Source organism: Mastigoproctus giganteus, chromosome 10 (genome assembly GCF_048544385.1).
Source record: "Mastigoproctus giganteus isolate SK-2022 chromosome 10, ASM4854438v1, whole genome shotgun sequence".
In the NCBI taxonomy this organism is placed as follows: domain Eukaryota; kingdom Metazoa; phylum Arthropoda; class Arachnida; order Uropygi; family Thelyphonidae; genus Mastigoproctus; species Mastigoproctus giganteus.
In genome coordinates, this window is record NC_143584.1 from 191,128,669 (window position 1) to 191,155,451 (window position 26,783).

General features: G+C 36.8%; 1 protein-coding gene across 1 annotated transcript in view; it reads left to right on the plus strand.

Moving 5' to 3' along the window:
• Nucleotides 1-26,783, plus strand: part of LOC150079670 (ATPase family gene 2 protein homolog A-like) — a 238,027-nt gene that overhangs the window by 101,332 nt on the left and 109,912 nt on the right. The window contains exon 7 of the mRNA XM_090383160.1: nucleotides 2,786-2,903. Within this exon, the coding sequence (XP_090239286.1) occupies nucleotides 2,786-2,903 (118 nt within the window). The remainder of the gene's footprint in view (nucleotides 1-2,785; nucleotides 2,904-26,783) is intronic.

A 26,783-nucleotide genomic window follows, 5' to 3' on the forward strand; every position in this document is an offset into this window, starting at 1 on the left:
AATAAATTGGGCAAATGGGCTGAGAAGTGGCATCTGAAGTTTAACATTGACAAATGCAAAGTACTGCATATGGGTAGCAATAACCCAAGAGAAACGTACCAATTGTATTGTACTACACTCAGGGAAGTGGAAAGTGAAAAAGACCTGGGGGTAATTGTGCAGTCAAATATGAAGTTTGCTGAGCAGTGCAGATGGACTGCCAGGGTAGGTCATGGAGTCTTGTTAATGATATAGGAATTTTGTTAGCAGGGACGGGAAGGCGATTATCCCGTTGTACAAGGCAGTGATCAGGCCACACCTAAAGTACTGTGTACAAGTCTGGAGGTCTCATTTTAAGGATGTAGAGTTGCTAGAACAAGTACAAAGAAGAGCAACAAGATTGGTGAGGGGAACAAAGGGCTGTGCTTACCAAGAAAGGCTTAAGTTCTGAAAATTGCAGCACCTGGCGAGTAGGCATCTGCAAGGTGATCTGATTGAGGTGTATAAAGCCTTGAATGAGTTGAGCAAGCTGAATGCTGATGGGATCCTTCCTTTTGCTCAGATTAAGAACCTGAGGAGGCATAGATTCAAATTGAGGAAAGACAGTTGTAGAAGATGTGCAGAAATTTGCCTTTTGCCTTTATGTAGTTGATTGATAGCCTAAAAAAAATTTAAGGCTGAGCTGGACAGGTATTTGGAACGAATGGAGGGCTGAAATGGGAATTTTTTTTTTTTTTTTTTTTTGGCTGATGCTGCATAAGCTTGCTGTCTTGCATCGTATGCCTCTACACATGCTAATGCTAATAACAGATGCTAATAAACATTTGGCATGTATGATACAATCATCACTATGAAATGTTACATCTATTTTTTTTTTTTTTTTTTCATTTCTTCTTATGCACGGCATGTTGCCCTTATGTTTATTTGTTTTCAAATGTCTGATTAAATTGTGTTTCCTAGCACTCAGAATTGAAAAATCACACCTAAAATACACACAGTACAAAAGAAAACATTTTATCATTTTAGAGATCATATGAAAAATCTTGAGTACATGTCGTCTGAAATTTTATGTTATTTTTTTGTTCCTCATTTTCATCATGTTAACAAATGCTGATCACCGGTTTTTCGAAAATTAGAAATTGGCACTTGTGACTTAATACCAGTAATTGTATTTATTAATAGTTTGATTCAAATGAAAGACTGCTTTTTTTACTGCTTTTTCTACAGTTTATTGTGCAGTGTAATAAAATGTTGGAAACTTTTATAAAAGAAATAAAAATTGAGATTAATGCAGATTTAACTGTAGTGCACCAGTATGGGAAATGCAAAAGATGACTGTTAAAAAATGGGGTTAGTTATATGGTGTGAGAGAAAGTGTGGGGAGGGGGAGGGAGGGAGGGGGGAAGAGAGAGAGAGAGAGAGAGAGAGAGAGAGAGAGAGAGAGAGAGAGAGAGAGAGAGAGAGAGACTTAAATAAGGGAGTATATCAATGATTGACAGAATTGATATATCATAAAATCTGGTAACTGGATGAGTGTAAAAAGGTCAGTAGTCCTGTTCTAGACTTGCAAGGAAATAACCTGTGCCTTAATATATCTGTTGATTAGTAGTGGTGACTATCTAGACAATAATATATGCCAAAAGGAGTTAGAAACATTATGGAATGCTGCAAATAAATGTTAAATATGTCATAAAATGCTCTTAACTTTTATAAAAAACTGTAAATGTTATGAAATGCTAAAAACTGCTAAGTATAATTACAAAGTACTATGGAGAACAATTCAGTGACAATATCTCTTCTCAGGGACCATGAATTTGTTCATTGGATTACCAGGCACACTGTTTCAGAGGCCATCAGTGCTTGGACAATGGGTGCAGAAATGAGGTACCTGAATGCAAAGCCTGTATACAATAAATAAAAGAATGTTACATATATGTAAAACATCTTTTATTTGCTGTTGGGAGAAACAAATACAGTATACATGGCCTAGATTCAGGGGTTTAAGAATGAAAGCATATGCATGCCCTTCCTCAGTAATTTTCACAATATAATTTTGTTTAAGTCATGACATACTTTAGTGGAAAACAAGAAGTTTCACAAAACTGCATTGTATATATGAAAGGTTTAATTCACAGTAACTAAAAATATACTGACAACCAAGTGGGGCCACTTTGTATAATTAAAAAGTGATTATAAAGTTAATCACAGAGTAGAAGTTGGCAGTAATCTGTGTGGCAGAAAGTGAGAAAGCAACACCTTTCTTATATAGACATAGAAAATGGTTTCTTGTTTTGCCCTAAAATATACTGATAATGAAGTAAAAATTCTACTTATTTATCAGTGTATTTTCAGCCTTTGTGAATCGACCTTTTACAACGCGTAGTTATATACTGTGAACTCTTACTGCCACTTTGGTTGTAGTAGTATAGAAGAGACAATTACTTTTAGACTTTGCCCAATGCAAAAAGTGCAGTCAGTATCTCTCTTAAAAACATTGGTTGCCTGTGATCTGTTATATCTAAATAGGTTAAGATGAGGTGCAAGCATTTTCATATTATAGAAAATGAGATAATGCATAGTTTTTCAGTTAAAAAAATAGTTATATTTCAGTGTTATATATGAGTCACTAATTTGGTGATAAATAGTATCCCTGCTCACCATGTGAGGGGAAAAAAAAATCTTTCAATGTATTTATTTTTCAGATTTCGTTATTACATTTAAATTTAGCCATTAAAACTATTCAGTGCTTATTATGGCGTAATATTTAGGTATGTAGCAATAATATTGCTTAATATTTTTTCTACAGATTCTAGCAAAGTTATTACAGGAATATAAACATAATTTAACTGAAGATGATATAGCTGAGAAAGCACACAATGCACATGGCTATACAGGAGCTGACCTAATGCTTGTGCATCGAAATGGTAATGTACAGTATAATTTTTAGTATATCACACTATATTATTGTTATTACAGTATACTGTATTTGATGGCATATAAAACACTTTTTTTTCCAAAAAAAAATGCCTTGAAAAATCACCCTGCATCCTATATGCGGAAGTGAGCCCTTCCTCATCGGCATCGAGGCAAGTGGGCAGGTTGTATTTCACCATTTGATCAGAATATTTTCATTTCTGAAGGATAATGGAACACCCTAGAGTACTTTTGAACTTGCAGAGTTGTTTGGAATAAGTTCCAAGAAGTTTCAAAAGTCAGGGAACACAGGAAAAGCCTTAGAAGGTGATGGAAGCTTCAAGATTCTTCTGTTTCTCAATAGTTCGCTGATCCTTTAAAAGGCGGCACAATCGGTGTTCCAGTTAGTTCTGTGCAGACTTTCGTGATGTTGAGTGTCTCCCCATGTACGGTAGTTTACTTTAATTATGTGTGATGCAACTATAATCACGACAATGAATTGTAATCATTGTGGGTGACTGAAATAAAATAAATAAAATAAAGAACAGCGTTAATTATATACATTTGTTTTTAATCAGAACCCTGTTTTGTAACAATATTGTTTAATCTTGGCATTTGACATTATTTTAAAGTATTTTACCCTCAGAAAATGGCTGCAGGAGAAAAGAGGTTGAGTTACACTCTATCGGATATAAACTAAACATAATAGATCATGCTAAAAAACATGGTAACAGAGCTGCGGAAAGGTTTTTTGGGCCACTGCCTATGCAAAAAATGATTCGCGTCTGGCAGAAGCAAGAAAAAGAACTTCAAGCTATTAAAAAAAGTAAACATAACCTTCGTCGTCCTGCCTCACATTGGCCAGAACATGAAGAAGATGTAAAAAAGTGGGTAGTAGTTGAAAGGAATTTAGGAAGAAGTGTTTCTACCAAAATGATTATGCATGAGGCCAGGATATTAGCAGAAGGATGAGGAATTCCGAGTTTTTCTGGAACAGAAGGTTGATGTTACCGATTCATGCAAAAGCATGGTTTATCAATGCATACAAAACATCAATTGCACAAAAATTACCAGCAGATTATGAAGAAAAAATACTGGAATTCCATAAATTTGTAATAAAGGCACGAAAACAAACTTCTTTGGAACTTGGCCAAATAGGAAATATAGATGAGGTCCCACTAACTTTTGATGCACCATCCAACAAAACTGAATATTAAAGGGTCTAAAACAGTGTCAATAAAAACCACCGGGCACAAGAAAACACATTACACAATAGTTTTGGCCCGATGTGCTGATGGCACAGAACTACTACCATTTTTAATATTTAAAAGAAAAACTCTACCTAAGGAAAAAAATTCCAGAAGGTGTATTTGTTCATGTTCGTCCAAAAGAATGGATGGATGAATCTGAAATGAATTTATGGCTCCAAAAAATATGGGCAAGGCTTCTGGTGGTCTTTTAAGGAAACCATTGCTTCTCATTTGGAATCAGTTCAGAGCCCATGGAACTGAAGTCATTAAAAAGAGCATGAGGGAATTGAATACACAGGTAGTTTATCATTCCTGGTGGACTGACAAGCCATTTGCAGCCTTTGGATGTGTCCATAAACAAGCCATTTAAGAAAAATATGAGAGAACAGTGGAACAAATGCATGAGGGAATTGAATACACAGTTAGTTTATCATTCCTGGTGGACTGACAAGCCATTTGCAGCCTTTGGATGTGTCCATAAACAAGCCATTTAAGAAAAATATGAGAGAACAGTGGAACAAATGAATGGGAGAGCCCGATCATGACCTCACATCCACAGGAAAAATGAAAAGGCCCACCTTTGCACAGGTGTGTGAATGGGTTAAGGAACTTGGAGAAATATAAGTGGTAAAATAATTATAAAGTCTTTCAAGAAGACTGGAATTAGTAATGCCCTTGATGGTACTGAAGACTATTTGAAGATAGTGATGCCAACATTAGTGAGGAAGAGTTTTTGGGATTTGAAGGCGATGATCTTTTTTGTTTTCAAAATGAATGAACTTTCCCTTTGCAGAACACTAATGTTTTTTACCATTCCCTCACTGTCTTTTAGTTCATTTTCAATTCTAGTGGAAGTTTGCTTCATATAAAATATTTTCTAATGTAGCTAAGATTCTTTTATTTCTCTTTTAAATTGCTCTATTGGTAAATTAATAATAATAATTAAATGTATTATTATACAGTATTAGTATTTTTCTTGCTGTTTTGATCACATGTTTAGGATCAACTATTTTCTACTATACACATTAGAATAAATATTAAATGGCTAAATACACTAAAACTTTTTTTCTTTAATTTTCCTTTCTAAAATGGGGGTGCTTCCTATATGTCCATGCGTCTTATATGCCGTCAAATACGGTAATTTCTACCTCCACCAGATTTCTTAAATATTAATAGTTTTCAGCAAAGTAGAGTTATCTCTATAAAACTATTTATTTTATTATTATTTTTTTGTTATAAATTTTATAACTTCATTTAATAAATTTATTAAATGTAGTGGATTCATTGCTTGCTTTCTTCATATTTTAGCATTAGTAGAAGCATATGACAAGAAAGCAAGCTTATACAGCATCAGCAAAAAAAAAAAAAAAAACTTCCCATTTCACCCATCCATCCACTCCAAATGTCTGCCTTGAATTTATTTAAGCACTCAACTTCTACAACAGATGGAAGTTTGTTCCAGCAATCAAGCACCCGCTGGCTAAAGGCAAATTTCCGCACATCCATTCTACAACTGTCTTTTCTCAATTTGAATTTATGTCCCCTCTGGCGATTAATCTGAGCAAGAGGAAGAATCCCATTAGCATTGAGCTTGGTCAAACCATTCAAGGCCTTATACACCTCAATCAGATAACCTCGCAGGTGCCTAGTCTCCAGACACTGTAATTTGCAAAACTTAAGCCTTTCTTCATAAGAGCAAAGTTTTGTTCCATTAACTAATCTTGTTGCCCTTCTCTGTACTCGTTCCAGCAGCTCTACATCCTTCCTAAAATGAGGCCTCCAGACCTGTATATAGTACTCAAAGTGTGGCCTGACCATTGCTTATACAACGGAATAATCACCTCCTTATCCCTGCTAGAAAAATTCCTGTATATCACTGAGAAGACACCATGAGCTACTCTTGCAGACCATCTACACTGCTCAGAAGACTTCATATCTGACTGCACAATTACCCCCATGTTCTTTTCATTCTCTACCACCCTAAGTGTAGTACCACACAGTTCATATATTACTCTGGGGTTACTGCTACCCATATCATTTGTCAATGTTAAACTTCAGTTGCCATCTCTCAGCCCATGTTCTCAACTTTTATAGATCCTTTTGCAGCAGTGTACTGTCATTAGTGTCATTAACAACCCTGCCAACCTTCATGTTGTCTGCAAACTTAGACATTAAGCCCACTATACCTTCATCAATATCATTAATAAATACAGAAAACAACAATGGAACCAACACTGAACCTGGGGGGCTCCACATAACATTAGTCAAGAGCAGTGTCCATTGATTACCATTCTCTGTCTTCTCCCACTCAACCTTCCCTTTATTCATAGCAGCAGTTTGCTGCAATGCCACACTGCTACAATTTGTACAGCAATCTTCCATGTGCAACATGGAAGACTGCTGTACAAAGATCCAAGTATATGATATCAAAATTATTCATTGCATCCAGTTCTTTTGTGACCACATCATAGTATCCAATCAAATTGATCAGACAAGACTTCCCCTTAACAAAGCCATACTGTGTCCGAACTATAACTGAAGTCTTGTCTAGATGATCTTGCAGTGCTTCTTTAACCAATGCCTCCATTAATTTCCCTGAAACAGAAGTTAAATTAACACGTCTGTAATTACCTGTGTCGCCCTTTGATCCTCCTTTGTGAATTGGGGTCACATTTGCACATCTCCAGCCAAGGGTACCTCCCCTGAGTCCAAGGAAACTCTCATAAGCATGGCTAAGGGTTTGCTTACTTCTTTTGCTGCCTCCTTTAATATAACTGGATAGATCCCATCCACCCCATGTGCCTTTCTTATGTTTATCCTCAAGTATTTCTGCTCCACTTTTCTTTCAGTTATTACAAAATCATTTATCTCACTGCCAGAGTTTAATACACCTCTGGCATTCCCCTCCTCATGTGTAAATGTAGATGCAAAATACTCATTCAGTTTGTTAGCTACCTGAGCAGGATCATCAACAGTTAAACCATCTATATCAAGTGGACCAATCTGATTCATCCTCTTACTTCTATAGTTTATATAAGTAAAGAACTCATTGCTGTTTCTCTTTGCATCCTTTACTAAAGGTTCTCCCAATCTGCCTTTGCCTTCCTAACCTCCTTTGTGACTTTATTACAGACCAGCTTATATCTACCATAGGCTTCTTGTCACCTGTTAATACAGTAAACTCCCGCTATTTCCAGTTTATTGGAAATCCAATAAAAAAGTCTGGGTAACAAGTACACTTTTTAGAGAGTGGTTTAATGATTGCTTTGTGTGAGAGGTGAAAAGTTACTTAGCTTCAAAATCTTTGCCTTTCAAAGTTCTGCTTCTTATTGATAATGCAGCAAATTGCAAGAATTTGCAAGAATTCTTGCAAATTCTTCTTATTGCAAGAATGCAATAATTCTTCTTATTGCAAGAATGTAACCCTCGGGTTACATTCTTGAGAAATGCAGCAAATACCAAAAACGCGAATACTGAGTTATGGTGCCATAGTAATAAAAGGGTTCCATTCCATAGTATGAAATGTATAAGAAAAACTAGTATAAAATTTTGTCTACATGTATTATATGTACCAGCATAATATCACTATGTACATAGACAGCACATAGTGAAATACAAATTAAGGCATTGGAATGAAAATAAGAAACAATTTAATATTAAATGTAATATTATTAGAAATTTCAAACAAATCTTTCAAAAACATCAAGAATATGGGTTGCTGGGTGAAAAATAACTTATAATCAAAGTTTGTTCATTTTTATATTGAGCTCCTTTTGAATTTCCCTGTAAGGCAAGAGTAATTGTCCTAGGTCTCGTTTAAAACTGATGCTTCTTTCCAAATTAGGATCCATTTCCACCACCTTTTTTGAAAGTTGTACGGAAAGGCTAAAGATTTCCTTTAATTATTTGCTATTTAATTCTGGTCTAACAATGTCGAGACCTTCCTCTTCAGGATTATTTTGGTTCTCATTTGACCTTGTTACTAATTCATCCAACTCTTCTTTTGTAAGTTCATCCGCATGAGTCTCAATAAGTTCCTGAATGTCTGTTGCATCGATGTTTTCAAAGCCCCCACCTTCTATTCACTGTGTGATTACTACAATATAAGCAACCAGTTCATTGACAACAACCACTTCTGCCCACAATTTTCGCCAATATGCGTTAATTATAGATGCTCTTATCTCATCAACTGATGCCTTGATGTTGATCAGGCAATCCGTGATGTTATAATTTTTCCAACTTTGACTTACAGTTAAGTCTGACTCCCTTTCCATTTTTTCAATTAAGCCAGTAAAAGTTCTCCTAACATAGTAGGACTTAAATGCAGCAATCACACTTTGGCCTAGTGATTGTAAAAAGTGATGTGCTGTTGGGTGGTAAAAACACAATTTCAACGTTTGGGTGGTCAAATTCTAGACTGCTTGGGTGTCCTGGTGCATTATCAATAAGAAGCAGAACTTTGAAAGGCAAAGATTTTGAAGATAAGTAACTTTCCACCTCTCACACACAAAGCAATCATTAAACCACTCTAAAAAGTGTAGTTGTTACCCAGGCTTTTTTTATTGGATTTCCAATAAACTGGAAGATGATCTTTATTCTTTTCCTTCAAAGCACGTGGATCCTGCCATTTATGCTTGTGTATAAATGGCACGTGGATCCTGCCATTTATACACAAGCATCAGTTTGATCATATGTCCACTAGCACTTGCACAAAACAAAAGAGTAAGCCTATCTTTGGAAGCTTTGAATCCAGGAGCAGATTTTTCATTTTGTTAAGTATGTTCTGACCAGCATTCTCTTCCAAAACAACCCAGTTTCATCTGCATTGAACATATCCTTTGTCCATAATTAATTTTTTAAATTCAGCCAGGAAACTTTCTGCAATCACGAAATCTGCTGATGCAGATTCGCCTACAAGTTTCACATTATGAAGGCCATATCAATTTTTAAAAAATCTTCAAACCAGCCTTTGCTAGCTAAAAAACATCCCGCCAGTGCTATCACCAGTTACACTAAAGCGTTGATAAAGGTATTTTGCCTTTTCACGAATGATGAGTGAACTTCACGGAATTTTATTTTGAGTTCAGTCTTCTATCCACAGATTTAAAGCCTTTTCCATTTTTTTCTAATTTAACATCACGAGTTACAGAGCAAAATTATGAAGCAATTAGTGCGTTTTCATGGACACTATGGCAGATTTTTTCTTACGATTTATTGATTGATTATACCATTGACTCATTGATTTTATAATGTTTTGCCACTGGTTAGACAATTTCACCATTAGAAATTTTGTCTAATAACCCAATTTTACTTGCTAATGTCATCACCTTCTTTGAAATTTTCACAATTCCCTTGTTATTCATAGCCATATTTTTGTAGGGGGTAGAAAAGAACTTGTCCACAATAAAGTCACTTTCTTATAATCATTAACACACTTGAAAAAGTCAGTTTACACTAACCCACTGCAAAACGGTAGATTTTTTGCTTTTGTAAGTATATCAATTAAGAGCAAACGACGAAACCTTCCATGACAAGTGCATAACACATACTGAACAAGGATTAGTGGGAAACATCTGCACTTGCAATTTTGTTAGCCCTTTCCCCCCACCCACTGAGCACTGTTTTGACCAGGCAATATGATTTTATCCATGCCCATGTTTTTTATGGTGGAAAATGTTCAAGGCCCTTTAAAATTCACATTTTTTTTAGGTTTCATTTTATATTAAATCAGCGACCGTAAATACAGATACTCAGATACTGTGAATAGCGGGGGATTTATTGTATCCCATGCATTTTTCTTCTCTGCCACATGTCTTATTAGTTCATCTGACATCCATTTAGGCCTAAATCTTGAATAATATTTCTTAGTTGGTATGAAAAGCCTAGTAACTTCCAAGATTAATTCTTTGAATGCTTCCTATTTAGACTTTGCTGTTGGTAACGTCATCAGTTGGTCCCACTGTATAGACTTTAAAAACTGTCTCAGACCACCATAGTCACCTTTATGAAAGCAAAAACCCTTCCCTTTACCCCCTGATAGTAGTAGTTACCTCTCTGAGTAAATCTCACATCAGCACATTGTGACCACTGCCACCTAGTGTTTCCTTTATCTGCAGATTCTTAATGCATGAAAAATCACTACTGATAATCAAATCAAGAGTAATACTCCCTCTGGTTTCTTCCAGAATATGCTGCTGTAGAAAACAATTATCCAATAAATCCGCAAAAGCCTTGCTAGTGTGTGTGTGACCAACCCACAAGTTTCAGTCAATATCTGCAAAGTTAAAATCCCCCATTACAAGACATTCTGATTTACTGGCCCACGCTATTCTCTGCACAACTGTTCATTATACTCATCAGAGTCATTAAGCCTATAACATATTTCCACTCTCGATTTTGCTTTCCCAGTGCTTATGTCACACCAAACTGATCCAACACTGAACTGTTCACCCATGTCAACTGGCTGCACTTCCTTAGATTTTATGTGTTTCTCAAGTAACAGCATAACCTCTCCTCCCTTTTTATCCTGTCTATCCTTTCTGTACACATTGTACTCCCAAAATCCAATTCTGCACTTTTTATGTCTGTGTGACACCACGTCTCTGATATCCCAACAATATCTGCCTTTCATGTTTTGACTAATACCTCAAATTCATCAAATTTATTTACTAAACTCCTAGCATTGCTTTGTGTGAGAGGTGGAAAGTTACTTAGCAATCATTAACTATATGTTATAATGAATTAAGTAAAATTATAGGCTGAATTGTAAAGCCAGTTAGAGAGCAGTGACCTGTAAAGTAAAAATGATTAAGTCAAAATGATTAAATTAATAAAAGCATCAGATATGGGCAGGCAAATCTGGCTAGAAGTAAAAAAAAAAGGGTTAGAGCAAATATGCAATTAAATCTGATGTTAGCAAAAGTAAATATTGATACATGATCAAGTATTTCATCAATTTACTACACTTAATCATGCATCAATTACTGCGTATCTATACTTGTCCATATCTGTGAGAAGAGAAGAAATTTAAGATTAAACTAAGTGGGATCAAAAGGGGAAAAGCAGTATAACCAAAAAAAAAAACAAAAACAAAAAAAAAAAAAAGGCGGATAATAAGAGTCAGGTAGAAAATGCAAATAGAAATTTGGTAGAATTGTATGTAGAATTTAGTGCAGGCAAACGGTATAAGGCCAGGGAGAGAATTGAGGATAGGGAAGGGATAAAAGTGTATCTAAATAAATAAAGATGAAGATAACAAAAGATTAAAGATAGTTTGAATGTTCATATCACCCTTGTATTGCACTAATAGTTTTATGAATGGAAAAAGGTAGAAGTAGAAAGATAAAAAGTTAAGAAAAAGATATTAAAAGTTCTGGGTTAGCTGGGATCGTAAAGCCCATCCTTTTAGTAAGGACCCTGACTGTGTTTGTAAGTGTTAGTAAGGAAAAGTTACTAATACCAAATGCTTACGTTATAAGAAGTCGAAAAATAAGAGCTGAAAAAGTCAAAGGCCAGAAACAAAAACCGAAAGTGTTATGAATAAGTAAATAGTTGCTAAAATAGTGTATAAAAGAGATACCTGGAATATTCAAGTAATGCATAGTAGAGAGAAGAAGAGGGAAATGACAGGGAGAACATATTCAGTTGAGTTGATAAATGTAGCTAAAGCAGTAACATATAGCGACAGGTCTACAGATTCATACTAATTTATAGTGATAAATCGGACTTGAAAGAAAGCTGTGAAAAGAGATAATTAGTGACCGTTATAGTCTTTTTTGATAAGTATGTGTATAGAGATACACAAATGGAGCGTTGGCAAGGAGAAAGTACAGTCATCCCTCAATTTGTGCAGTTTTTTTATTGCAATGTTTCGCTATTGAGCGGTCAGGTATTTACTACCAAAATTTTAGATTGTGCGGCAAATTTCGCTACCTGCATGATTTTTGTTTACAAAGCTTCAAAAATAGGAATGAAAAGCAAATTTTGAAAATTTATTTATGTTGTTTACATGATTGAAGATTTCATTGAAGGAGAAACACATTTCACCATAATAACGTAAAATCCCACAGAATTCCAGCTGTCGGTATTATTGCAAATGCAATAAGATCAAGTTTACTACCCATTTATAATTAGATTGCACTAACAGAAAAGCCTAATAAACCAGAAAGCGCAAATTGTTTTTATTGTTTTTTTGTCATGATCTCCAGAAATGTGCTTTAGAAAAATATCACAAAGGCGTTTAAAACTGATTCTTATAACCAAACATAGCAATAAACGGTGGTGTGTTTGTCCAGTTTTTTCTGAAACAACTTCCTCATTCGGGATCCCCTTCATCAGTTATCCTACATTAGTTGTTCAGACAGAATCTTTTTCTGGTTCGTGCAACGTAAATTGTTTTAATTGGTAAGCATTGCTTTTGCTGATTTAATATTTCTTGTCCATATAACATGTGTGTTTAATTAGCGCCTAAATTGAAGACAGCTACAACAAAAAAAAATTTTAATTTAGAGGAAAAAGTAAAAATCGTTAAGCAGTTAGAAAATGGGAAAAAGGTTGTGACATTGGCCAAGAAATACAACATAAATGAATCTAGCATTTGACAAATTAGGAAAAATGCTGAGAAAATTAAAAGTTCAGTTATCTGTTCCATATCATTGGCTGCAAAAAGCACTACAAAAGTGAGAAATCCTATAATAGAGAAAACTGAAGAATTACTTTCTTTCTGGATAGAAGATCTTAATCAAAAACGAATGGCTCTTAGTTCAGATATTATTTGCACCAAAGCTCTGCAAATTTTCAATCACTTACAATGTGAAGTCTGTCCATCCAATGCAGACGTCTTTCAGGCCAGTAATGGTTGGTTTGAAAGTTTTAAAAAACATCAGTCTTCACAATCTAAAATTAATGGGTGAAGCAGCCAGTGCAGATATGGAAGCTGCTTCTTTATATCCGAAAACTTTAAAGGATGTTATTGCAACTGAGGGCTATTATTTAGCAAGTAAAGTGTTTAATGCTGATGAGACAGTCTTATTTTGGAAGCATATCCCAAGTCAAACATTCTTTTCGGAATAAGGAAAAACTGCCCCAGGTTTCAAAGCTACGTTAACACTTTTGTTATGTGGCATTGCAGAGGGTCACTTTAAGTGTAAACTGCTTCTAATTTATATGTCAGAAAATTCTCTTGCTTTTAAAGGAATATCAAAAAGGTCCTTACCAGTTCATTGGAAATCGAGAAAAGAAGCCTGGATGACAACTAAAATCTTCAAGGATTGGTTTTTAAATTGCTTTTGCTTCAAAACAAAAAGATATTGCCTGAAGAAGAACATAGCATTCAAAATCTTGCTCATTCTTGATAATGCACCCAGTCATCTTGCACGTTTGTGTGATCTGCACCCAAATGTGAAAGTTGCCTTTCTTCCAGCTAATACAAGTTTGTTAATTCAGCCAATGGACCTTGGTCCATTGGCTGAATTGAATACACCATGAATTGTCAAACTAATAGAGCAAGCTTATCTGCAAAAAGATCTAAACCTCCCAAACACTTCCTAATTCATTTCACAAATATACATGGTCTCAGTTCCAATCTAAACAATGTCCATTTCCAATTGCAGTCTGTCAAACCCCATGTACTTTTTCTGATAGAATCTCAGTTATTGGTTGATTCAACTACTGCTCATCTCAGTTGCCCAAATTATTCGATGTATGATTCCTTTCACCTCAAAGGTGGTACTTGTGCATACGTCTGTTCCGATATTCCCTATCAGAGACTTGGTAATTTGGAATCTCCTCTCTTCAATCTTCTCTGGCTTAAAATCTCTCTACCTCATTGTGTCAAATTCATCTGTTGTCTCTACCATTCTCCCAACTCCACTAATCACTTGAAGCTCTTTGACTTCCTCTCTTTGCAACTTGACTTTCTCCAGTCCAACTTTCTTAACAGTGAGGTAATTTTCCTTGGTGATTTTAATGTTCACAACTCCAGCTGGCTTCCATTTTCTAGTCACACCGACCCAGCTGGTTGAGATGCTGAGGCTTTTGCAATTACTAAAGTTGTGATTTTAATGTTCACAAGTTCAGCTGGCTTCCGTTTTCTAGTCACATCAACCCAGCTGGCTGAGATGCTGAGGCTTTGCAATTACTAATGAATTTGCACAGATTGTTCATTTACCTACAAGAATACCGGACAATCCTAACCGTTCAGCCAACATGCTTGATCTTTTTCTCAAAAACAACCCTTCTAAGTACACGGTACACAACTTATCACCAGGGGCTCACATCTGGTGAGTATGGGCTTGGCACACCCAGGGTCCTGAGCTGGATTCTCTTTCTACTTCTGACTCTTGCTCTCTCTCTCTCTCTCAGGGTAATTCTGAAATTTTTTTTTTTTTTTTTAGGCTGTTGCAGCATAAGCCTCAGGTTTCCTTGCACCATATGGCCAATAATAATAATAATAATAACTTGGTGATTGTCTCTTTTCCAATGGAGCCTTTATCTCATGGCTATTTCCAACCTCATATTGTTTGGCATTACAAGAATCCAAAATGGGATGACCTGCGAGAGTTCTTTTCTTATTTTCCTTGATCGGATTACTGTTTCAAAACTTCTGATGTCGCCATTTGCTCAGATCATGTCAGTGAAATTATTCTTGTAGGAATAGAATCCTTTATTTCACACTCCACTTTAAAATCTCGTCCTTTATTTAACCTTAGTTTTCCAATAAATGTGCTAAGGCTGTTCAAGAAGAACGTTGCATATTGCAATTGGCTTGCTTCTAATTCTTCAGTTTCATTTTCTGCTGACACCAAAGCTTGCAACAATTGTAAAGCAGTTATTAATCAGTCCAAACTAGAGTTTGAACAGGCTAAGAGTAGAAAACTTGCTTCTTGCTCTAATGGTAGTTGAGCATTCTGGTCTCTTGCCAAAGCTATTGGCCACAACTTTTGCCCATCTCTGCTCCCACCTCTGTCCAAACCAGATGGTTCTGTTGTCACTTCAACCAAAGATAAAACACTTCCCACCATTCCCAATATGCTCCATTCAATACCTCCTGTGGTCTTCAGTCAAAAGGATGTCAGAAGGATTTTGACGAATTTTGATGCTAAGAAAGCTCCAGGTCCCGATAGTATTTCTCCACTTGTTCTTAAAACCTGTGCTCCTGAACTTACTCCTGTTCTTTGCTGCCTTTTTTCACTTTCTTATTCCAAAGATGTTTTTCCTTCTGTTTGGAAATTTGCTCATATCCAGCCAGTTCCTAAAAAGGGTGACAAATCCCTCCCATCCAATTATCATCCCATTTTAATTACTTCTACTCTTTCTAAAGTAATGGAGAAGTCAATTAACCGAGAACTCTTAAACTACCTAGAAACACTCTGTCTGATCAATGATTACCAGTATGGATTCCGTCAGCGTCGATCCACTGGTGATATTCTGGCTTATGTTACCCATTTATGGACGAATTCAATAGAAATGTTTAGTGAAACACACAAACAGTTGCTCTTGACATCTCAAAGACTTTCGATCGTGTTTGGCATAAAGGTCTTCTAAACAATCTTCCATAGTATTTTTTGCCAACTGTTTTTTGCAATTGATTATCTAGTTTTCTCTCTGATCGCTCACTGACGGTGATGGTACATGCCTCACTGTCTTGTAACTTTTCTACTAATCCCGGTGTCCCCCAAGGTTCAGTTCTTTCCCCCACTCTTTTTCTCTTGTATAATAATGACCTTCTTCCATTGACTGGAAATCCTATCCATGGTTTTGCTGATGATAGCACATTGCATTCCACTTTCCATTTTGAGAAACCTTGCCCTACTCAATCAGCTTCAACTTCTCGAAAATCTGCTACAAATTCCTTAAATGCCGATCTGCAGGTAATTCTACAGTGGGGCAAAGACAACTTAGTTGATTTCAATCCTTCTAAAACTCAGGTGTGTCTTATATCTCTCAAAAAAGATTTTTCTGCTCCAATGCTTATCTTTGGGGACAGTCTGATTTCTAGGCAAAATGATATATCTCTTTTGGGGAATATCCTGACTTCTAATCTCTCATGACACAAGCACATTACAAATATTGCTTCCTCTGCATCTAAAAAGCTTGGTGTTCTCTTTCGCTCTCACCGTAACTTTTCTTCCAAACAGCTATTCACTCTGTACAAATTGCAAATCCGCTGTACCATGGAATATTGTTCCCACAACTGGGGTGATACCCCAAAAACCTCTCTCAGGTTTCTTCATTCCGTTCAGAAGAGGGCAGTTTGGTTAATTAATGATTCATCTCTAACAGAGTCTCTGCACTTGCTGTCTCATAGATGTTCTGTTTCTGCTGCATGCCTCTTCTACAGATATTTCCATGGGCATTCTTCTAAATTGGCTTCTATAATTAGCATTAGTAGAGGCATATGATGCAAAAAAGCAAGCTTATGCAGCATCAGCCAAAAAAAGAAAAAAAAACTTCCATTTCACCCCTCCGTTCATTCGAAATACCTGTCTAGCTGAGCCTTAAATTTATTTAGGCTATCAACTTCCACAAGGGATGGAAGTCTGTTCCACCAACCAATTTCCCGCTGGCTAAAGGCAAATTTCCGCACATCTATCCTACATCTGTCTTTCCTCAATCTGAATTTAGGCCTCCTCAAGTGATTATTCTGAGCAAGAGGAAGAACCCCATCGGCATTGAGCATACCCAAACCGTTGAAAGCTTTATACATCTCTAACAGATCACCTTACAGATGCCTAGTCTCCAGACACTGTAATTTGCAAAACTTAAGCCTTTCTTCATAAGAGCAACCCTTTGTTCCATTCACTAATCTTGTTGCCCTTCTCTGTACTCGTTCCAGCAGCTGTACATCCTTCTTGAAATGAGGCCTCCTGACCTGTATACAGTACTCGAGATGTGGCCTGACCATTGCCTTATACAAGGGAATAATTACCTCCTTATTCCTGCTAGAAAATTTCCTGTATATCATATAATTCACATTGCTGGGTACGAGAGTAGCCTGTGCGGACGAAGCTCTTTGACGCTCTTGGAACAGAGAAGTTTTTCCTGATTTATTTTCTGATTTATTAGCTTAAATTGTCATATTAACTTATTTCTAGAGTAGCTTTATATTCCTAGTTACGATACTTAGTTTAAAGTTTAACTTAGACAGAGATTTTGTAGGTATTACTTAGTATCGGTATCAAATCCACGTGTTACAAATTGAACGAGAGGTCTTTTTTTTTAACCAAATTTAGTCGATTTATTAACCAATTGTTATATTAAATTATAATCTATAAGTAGATTATAGACCTAGTCAGGATCCTTAGTTTATTCTAAATTGAGTTAGCGAGATTTGGAAGCTAATCAATACTTACGAGTCCGTAGAAGTACCGTTCGTGAATTCCCGGCCATTTTTACACGATAGCATAAGCTTAGTGTAGTATAGTGCATAATATAATATTGTCAATTAATCAGTAAATCTATTAATCTTGATAAACTTTATTTTCAGTTAAATTGTACTTTTAACTCTATATATATATATATATATATATATATATATATCTGATAATTTAAATAAATATGATATTTAAAATAAAAATATCGTTTTTTTTTTTTTTTTTTTATTAATTGGGTTTAATGACTAAATTATACAGGGGATTATCGACTACTGTTTGTCTTATTATCTCTACTTTCCCTTCCCTGTTTGTTTATTTTATATTATTTTGCGTTTCGTTTCGCTCTGCATTTTTGACGTACTACTGGCTCATGTTTTTTATTTTAAATATCATATTTATTTTAATTATCAGATATAATTAGGCTTCATGTGGAGGATGTGCATTTGCTGCCTCTAATGATAGCTTCATATTCATATTTATTTATTTTTATTACTTTTGCCTAACTTTTACATCATATTATATATATATATATATATATTTTTGATGCTTAAATGAATTAAATTTGATTGTTTTATTGATTGTTTTAATATTTTATCCCTTGCTACGTTAATGCCATTGCCGTTGGCAATTCGACAATTATACGTGCTTGATATATTTTATTTTGATTGCTTAGATGAATTAAACTTTAGTGTCTATTTTCCATTGGGTATTAGGGTGTATCCTGAACAGGAGATTTTGTTAGCATTTCAAGTCTAACATATTCCTAGGGGTCTGTGGTGGCGTTCAAATTATATAATAAACAATAATAAAAAGTTAGTTCTAATACTAATTATTTAATTTTAATTAATGTTATTAATCAATATTAAACAATACTAAATAACATTCCCTTATCTGGTCATCTATCCGCTACTTCTTCAGGTGCTTTGAGCGGATCGATAGCCAGTTTTAAAGGAATGTCTCATAATTACCCGTTTCTGTTAACTCCTTATCAGTTTTGCCTTTTTCGTGAGATTTTTTTTTTTTTTTATCTCCTTTAGATTATTTAATTTATTAAATAATGATATTTTTATGCTAATTTGTCTTTCAGTTTATTTTTAAATTTTTGAATATTTTAATACTTAATTTAGGAATTCAGCAAACTGGTATAGGAGAAACAAATGCTGAATTCCTAAATTAAGTATTAAAATATTCAAAAATTTAAAAATAAACTGAAAGACAAATTAGCATAAAAATATCATTATTTAATAAATTAAATAATCTAAAGGAGATAAAAAAAATCTCACGAAAAAGGCAAAACTGATAAGGAGTTAACAGAAACGGGTAATTATGAGACATTCCTTTAAAACTGGCTATCGATCCGCTCAAAGCCCCTGAAGAAGTAGCGGATAGATGACCAGATAAGGGAATGTTATTTAGTATTATTTAATATTGATTAATAACATTAATTAAAATTAAATAATTAGTATTAGAACTAACTTTTTATTATTGTTTATTATATAATTTGAACGCCACCACAGACCCCTAGGAATATGTTAGACTTGAAATGCTAACAAAATCTCCTGTTCAGGATACACCCTAATACCCAATGGAAAATAGACACTAAAGTTTAATTCATCTAAGCAATCAAAATATATATATATATATATATAACGACTTAATCGTAACAAATAAGTAATACATAACTATAGTGGTACACGTGATACGGAAGTTATATAAAGGGAACTCGTAGAAAACACTAGATACCGAAAAAATGAATATAGTGTTATAACTGTTTTGGGATATAACTTAAGGAGTTAATTTTGTTTTGAAATTTTATTGAATTAAATCGGAATCATGACTCAGACCAGAGCAGCAAAGCAAAAGGCACAAGCTAATGGGAGTGCTGTGCTTCAGGGGAGAACTCAGGGGGGCAGTTGCCCTCTGAATCACAGTCTTTTAAAATGCACTGTTTGCTTGATGTTTGCGGAGCAGTCGGGTACAGGACATGATACTGCCAAGGGGGATGTCTTTGTGTGTGCACGATGTAAGGAGTGCAAGGAAATCAGGCGACAACTCAGCGTTGTTATGGGCCGTTATGAGAGCTTGAAGGACAGGGTGGATGCCCGCGAAGGAAATAAATTGAGGGGCCCCATCAAGCTCTCAGCCACCCACATCAATGCCAGCTTGCACTTGGTCATCCGGCAACACAGAGGCAGCCCCCTAGGCAGAATGCGCTGGTCCCACAGGAACTAGTAGTTGTTGGTGACTCTATTGTCAGGGAAGCGGGGAACATGCTTTGTAAAAAGGTTAGGTGGAATAGGACCAGGGTATGTCTGCCAGGGGCAAAGGTTGATGACGTTGTAGAGCGGATATCATCTTTTAAGGGCACAAAAGGTGATATTGTTGTACACGTTGGCACTAATGATATTAAGAGTAGGAGACCAGCTGAATTACTTAGCAAGTACAGGTCACTGTTGAAAAAAAGCCGTGAATTAGGGTTGAACTTGAAAGTGTCTGCAATTCTGCCCAGACACGATAGGAGGGAGTATATGATGAGAGCCTTGTCGATCAATTCGGCCCTGGAAAGATTGTGCAAGGCTCAACGGGTAAAATTTTTTTCAGCCTGGACTGTACTTGTTAACAGGAGACATTGCTTCTACAGGGATGGGATACACTTAAATAGAAAAGAATTTTTGCTGATGCTGTCAAGGCAGAGTTATGTGGGTCGGAAAACTGCTAGTTGGGGGTATACAAGGACTAATAGATTAACAGTAGCCACTGGCAGAGGTGGAAGTGATTCTTGCACTGCTTCTATTGAAATGAGCAGAAGCCTGAAAAACAAGATGCAGGATATTTCAGAGACTGCTGGGAGTCATTGCAGTACAAGTAAACACATGGGTTGTGTTAGGGTAACCAAGAATAGAAACAGGTGCATGTATACCTGCGTGTACACCAATGCTAGGAGTTTGGTAAATAAATTTGATGAATTTGAGGTATTGTTCAAAACATCAAAGGCAGATATTGTTGGGATATCAGAGACGTGGTGTCACACAGATATAAGGAATGCGGAACTGGAATTTGGGGAATACAATGTGTATAGAAAGGATAGACAGGATAGGAGGGGAGGAGGGGTTATGCTATTAGTTAAGAAACACATAAAGTCCAAGGAAGTGAAGCCAGTAGACATCGATGGACAGGGCAGTGTCGAGTCAGTTTGGTGTGACATAAGCATAGGGAAATCAAAATTGAGAGTAGGAGTGTGCTATAGGCCTAATGACTCTGATGAGTATAATAAGATATTGTACAGGGAAATAGAGTGGGCCAGTAAATCAGAAAGTCTTATAATGGGGGATTTTAATTTCCCAGATATTGACTGGAATTTGTGGGTTGGTCACTCGCACACTAGCAAGGCTTTTGTGGATTTATTGGATGATTGTTTTCTACATCAGCATGTTCTTGAGGCAACAAGAGGGAGCAATACTCTTGATCTGATTATCAGTAGTGATTCTTCATGCATTAAGAATCTGCAGATAAATGAACCACTAGGTGGCAGTGATCACAGTGTGTTGAAGTGGGATTTACTCAAGGAGGTAACTACCATCAGAGGTAAAGGGAAGGGTTTTGTTTTCGTAAAGGCAACTATGATGGTCTGAGACAGTATTTAAATTCTATACAGTGGGACCAACTGATGATGTTACCAACAGCAAACTCAAAATGGGAAGTATTCAAGGAACTAATCTTGGAGGCTACCAGGCTTTACATACCAACTAAGAAATATTGTTCAAGGTTTAGGCCTAAATGGTTGTCAGATGAACTAATGAGACATGTGGCAGAGAAGAAAAATGCATGGGATACATATAAATTAATGGGTGACATAGAAGCCTATGGTAGATATAAGCTGGTCTGTAACCAAGTCACAAAGGAGATTAGGCAGGCAAAGGCAGACTACGAAAAATCCTTGGCAAAGGATGCAAAGAAAAACAGAAAAGAGTTCTTTACATACTTGACCTTGAGAAGGAAAGGGATGAATCAGATTGATCCACTGGATATTGATGGTTCAACAGTTGAGGATCCTGCTCAGGTGGCTATCAATCTAACGAGTATTTTGCATCTACATTCACGCATGAGGAGTTATTCAGGAAGGAGAATGATGTAGGTAAAGTAAACATTGGCAATGAGCTGGATGATTTTGTAATAACTGAGAGGAAAGTGGAGGAGAGATTGTTGAGGATAAACATAAAAAAGGCACCTGGGGTGGATGGGATCTATCCAGTTATATTAAAGGAGGCAGCAAAGGAAGTATGCAAACCCCTAGCCATAATTATGAGAGCTTCTTTGGACTCAGGGGAGGTACCCATAGACTGGAGATGTGCAAATGTAACCCCAATTCACAAAGGAGGATCAAAGGCTGACACAAGTAATTATAGACCTGTGAGTTTAACTTCTGTTCCAGGTAAATTAATGGAGGCACTGGTTAAAGAAGCACTGCAGGATCATCTAGACAAGAATTCCGTTATAGCTCAGACGCAGCATGGTTTTGTTAAGGGCAGGTCTTGCCTGACCAATTTGATTGGATACTATGATGTAGTCACAAAAGAACTGGATGCAGGGAATAACTTTGATATTATATATTTGGATCTTAGAAAGGCTTTTGATACTGTTGCACATGGAAGACTGCTGCACAAATTGGAGCAGTGTGGCATTGGAGGCAAATTGCTGCTATGGATAAGGGGATGGTTGAGTGGCAGAAGACAGAGAGTGGTAATCAATGGACACTGCTCAACGTGGACTAATGTTATTAGTGGAGTTCCTCAGAGTTCAGTGTTGGGTCCGTTGTTGTTTTCGGTGTTTATGAATGATATTGATGATGGGATATCAAGTTTAATGTCCAAGTTTGCAGATGATACAAAGGTTGGCAGGGTTGTTAAGGACACCACTGACGCTATGCTGCTGCAACAGGATCTGGAAAGGTTGACAGATGGGCTGAGAGGTGGCAAATGAAGTTTAACATTGACAAATGTAAAGTACTACATATGGGAAACAGTAACCCCAGAGCAACGTATCAACTCTGCGTTACTACACTGACAGTGGTGGAGAATGAAAAGGACCTGGGGGTAATTGTGGAGGCAGATATGAAGTTCTCTGAGCAGTGCAGACGAGCTGCAAGAGACGAGCTGCATGGTGTCTTGTCAATGATATACAGAACTTTTTCTAGCAGGGCTAAGGAGGTGATTATTCTCTTGTATAAGGCAATGGTTAGGCCACATCTTGAGTACTGTATACAGGTCTGGAGGCCTCATTTCAAGAAGGATGTAGAGCTGCTGGAACGGGTACAGAGAAGAGCAACAAGATTAGTGAATGGAACAAAGGGTTGCTCTTACGAAGAAAGGTTTAAGTTTTGCAAATTACAGTGTATTGAGACTAGGCACCGGCGAGGTGATCTGATAGAGGTGTATAAGGTATTGAATGGTTTGAGCATGCTCAATGCCAATGGGATTCTTCATCTTGCTCAGAATAATCATCTCAGAGGGCATAAATTCAAATTGAGGAAGGACGGATGTCGGATAGATGTGCGGAAATTTGCCTTTGGCCAGCGGGTGGTTAGTTGGTGGAACCGACTTCCATCACTTGTTGTTGAAGTTGATAGCCTAATCAAATTTAAGGCTCAACTGGACAGGTATTTCGAGCGAACGGAAGGGTGAAATGGGAGTGGTGTGTTTTTTTATTTTTTTTTTTTTTTTGCTGATGCTGAATAAGCTTGCTTTCTTGCATCATATGCCTCTACTAATGCTAATCATTGACAAGACACCATGAGCTACCCTTGCAGCCCGACTGCACTGCTCAGAGAACTTCATATCTGCCTGCGCAATTACCCCCAGATCCTTTTCATTCTCTACCACTGTCAGTGTAGTATCACAGAGTTGATACGTTGCTCTGGGGTTGCTGTTTCCCATATGTATTACTTTACATTTGTCAATGTTAAACTTCTTTTGACACCTCTCAGCCCATCTGCTCAACCTTTCCAGATCCTGTTACAGCAGCATAGCATCAGTAGTGTCTTCAACAACCCTGCGAACCTTTGTATCGTCTGCAAACTTGGACATTAAGCTTGATATACCATCATCAATATCATTTATAAATACAGAAAACAATAATGGACCCAACACTGAACCCTGAGGGACTCCACTAATAACATTAGTCCACGATGAGCAGTGTCCATTGATTACAACTCTCTGTCTTCTCCCCCTCAACCATCCCTTTATCCATAGCAGCAATTTGCCTCCAATGCCACACTGCTCCAATTTGTGCAGCAGTCTTCCATGTGCAGCAGTATCAAAAGCCTTTCTAAGATCCAAATATATAATATCAAAGTTATTTCCTGCATCATTGTGACCAGTCAAATTGGTCAGGCAAGACTTTCCCTTAACAAAACCATGCCGTGTCCGAGATATAACAGAAGTCTTGTCTAGATGATCCTATAGTGCTTCTTTAATCAGTGCCTCCATTAATTTTCCTGAAACAGAAGTTAAACTCACAGGTCTATAATTACTTGTGTCAGCCTTTGATCCTCCTTTGTGAATTGGGGTCACATTTGCACATCTCTAGTCTATGGGTACCTACCCTGAGTCCAAGGAAGCTCTCGTAATTTTGGCTAAGGGTTTGCATACTTCCTTTGCTGCCTCCTTTAATATAACTGGATAGATCCCATCCACCCCAGGTTCCTTTCTTGTGTTTTTCTTCAACAATTTCTCCTCCACTTTACTCTCATTTATTACAAGATTATCTAGCTTATTGCCAGAGTTGTATTCAACTCTGGCATTCCCCTCGCTGAATAACTCTTCATTTGTGAATATCGATGCAAAATATTCATTTAGTTTGTTAGCTACCTGAGCAGGGTCATCAACAGTTGACCCATCGATATCAAGTGGACCAATCTGATTCATCCCCTTCCTTCTAGAGTTTACATAAGTAAAGAACTCTTTTCTGTTTTTCTTTGCATCCTTTGCCAAAGATTTCCCGTAATCTGCTTTCGCCTGCTTAACCTCCTTTGTAAGTTGGTTACAGACCAGGTTATATCTATCGTAGGCTTCTGTGTCACATGTTAATTTATATATATCCGATGCATTTTTCTTCTCTGCCATATGTCTCATTAATTCATCTGACATCCATTTAGGCCTAAACCTTGAACAATATTTCTTAGTTGGTATGTAAAGTCTAGTAGCTTCCAAGATAAGTTCTTTGAATGCTTCCCATTTTGAATTTACTGTTGGTAACATCATCAGTTGATCCCACAGTATATGATTTAAATACTATCTCAGTCCATCGTAGTCGTCTTTCTGAAAGCAAAAAAAACCCTTCCCTTTACCCCTAATGGTAGTTACCTCTTTGATTAAATCCCACTTCTGCAGATTCTTAATGCATGAAGAATCACTACTGATAATCAGATCAAGAGTATTACTCCCTCTAGTTGCCTCCCGAGCATGCTGATGTAGAAAACAATCATCCAATAAATCCACAAAAGCCTTGCAAGTGTGTGAGTGACCAACCCAAAAATTCCAATCAATATCTAGGAAATTAAAATCCCCCATTAAAAGACTCTCCGATTTACTGGCCCACTCTATTTCCCTGTACAGTTTCTTATTATACTCATCAGAGTCATTAGGCCTATAGCACACTCCTACTCTCAATTTTGATCTACCAATGCTTCTGTCACACCAAACTGACTCGACACTGCACTGTCCAGCGATGGCGATTGGCTTCACTTCCTTGGATTTTATGTGTTTCTTAACTAATAGCATAACCCCTCCTCCCTTCCTATCCTGTCTATCTTTTCTGTACACATTCTACTCCTCAAATTCCAGTTCTGCATTCCTTATATCTGTGTGACACCACATCTCTGATACCCCAACAATAACTGCCTTTGATGTTTTGAGCAATAACTCAAATTCATCAAATTTATTTACCAAACTCCTAGCATTGGTGTACACGCAAGTATACATGCACCTGTTCCTATTCTTAGCTATCCTAACACAACCCGTGTGTTTACTTGTACCGCAATGACTCCCAGCAGTCTCTGAAATATCCTGCATCTTGTTTTCCAGGCTGCTGCTCATTCCAATAGAAGCAGTGCAAGAATCACTTTCACTTCTGCCAGTGGCTACTGTTAATCTGTTAGTCCTTGTATACCCCCATGCTAGCAGTTTTCCGACCCACCTAACACTGCCTCGATAGCATCAGCAAATATTCTTGCACTCTTTCTATTTAAGTGTATCCCATTCCTGTAGACATAGTCTCTCCTGTTAACAAGTACAGACCTGGCCGAAAAAAATTTTACCCGTTGAGCCTTGCACAATCTTTCCAGGGCTGAATTGATCGACAAGGCTCTCATCGTATACTCCCTCCTATCGTGTCTGGGCAGAATTGCAGACACTTTCAAATTCAACCCTAATTCGTGGCTTTTTTTCAACTGTGATCTGTACTTGTTAAGTAATTCTGCCGGTCTCTTACTGTTAATATCAATAGTGCCAACCTGTACAACTATATCACGTTTTCTGCCCTTAAAAGATAATATCCACTCTACAGCGTCATCAGCCTTTGCCCCTGGCAGACATACCCTGGTCCTGTTTCACCTATCCTTTTTACAAAGCATTCCTGCTCTCTCTTTCAAAACAGTCCGAACACGTGCAGCCACTAGCTAACATCCATTTACTGTACAACTTAAAACTCACAGAACCAACTTTTCATCTTCCTCGTTTATCCATTCAACCGCCGTCTTCTGGAACAACCTTCCTTCATACATATTTGCTGAAAATTACAGTCTACAAAAGTTCAAGTCCAGTGTCAACAAATATCTTCTTTCGTCTTCTGAACCTCCAACCCAAGCGAGGTACTAAGTACTATAGGTTCTAATAATTGTCGTGTTTCAGGTTTACATAAAAAAAAAAAAAAAAAACTGTTATAGCGTCCTTTAAACTTTATTACCTAAGAAGATCTTTTTTACAATTGGTAGAAGCTACTGATGGAATAGGCAGTCTTCCAATTCAAGAATATTGGCGAAATTATATAATATACTTGGTGCTGTAAAAAAATATTGAGTTCGCATGGGGTGCAGTTAAGAACTAAAAATGCCATGAGTTAGGGTTGAATTTGAAAGTGTCTGCAATTCTGCCCAGACACGATAGGAGAGAGTATATGATGAGAGACTTATCGATCAATTTGGCCCTGGAGAGATTGTGCAAGGCTCAAGGGGCAGAATTTTTCTCAGCCTGGTCTGTGCTTATTAACAGGA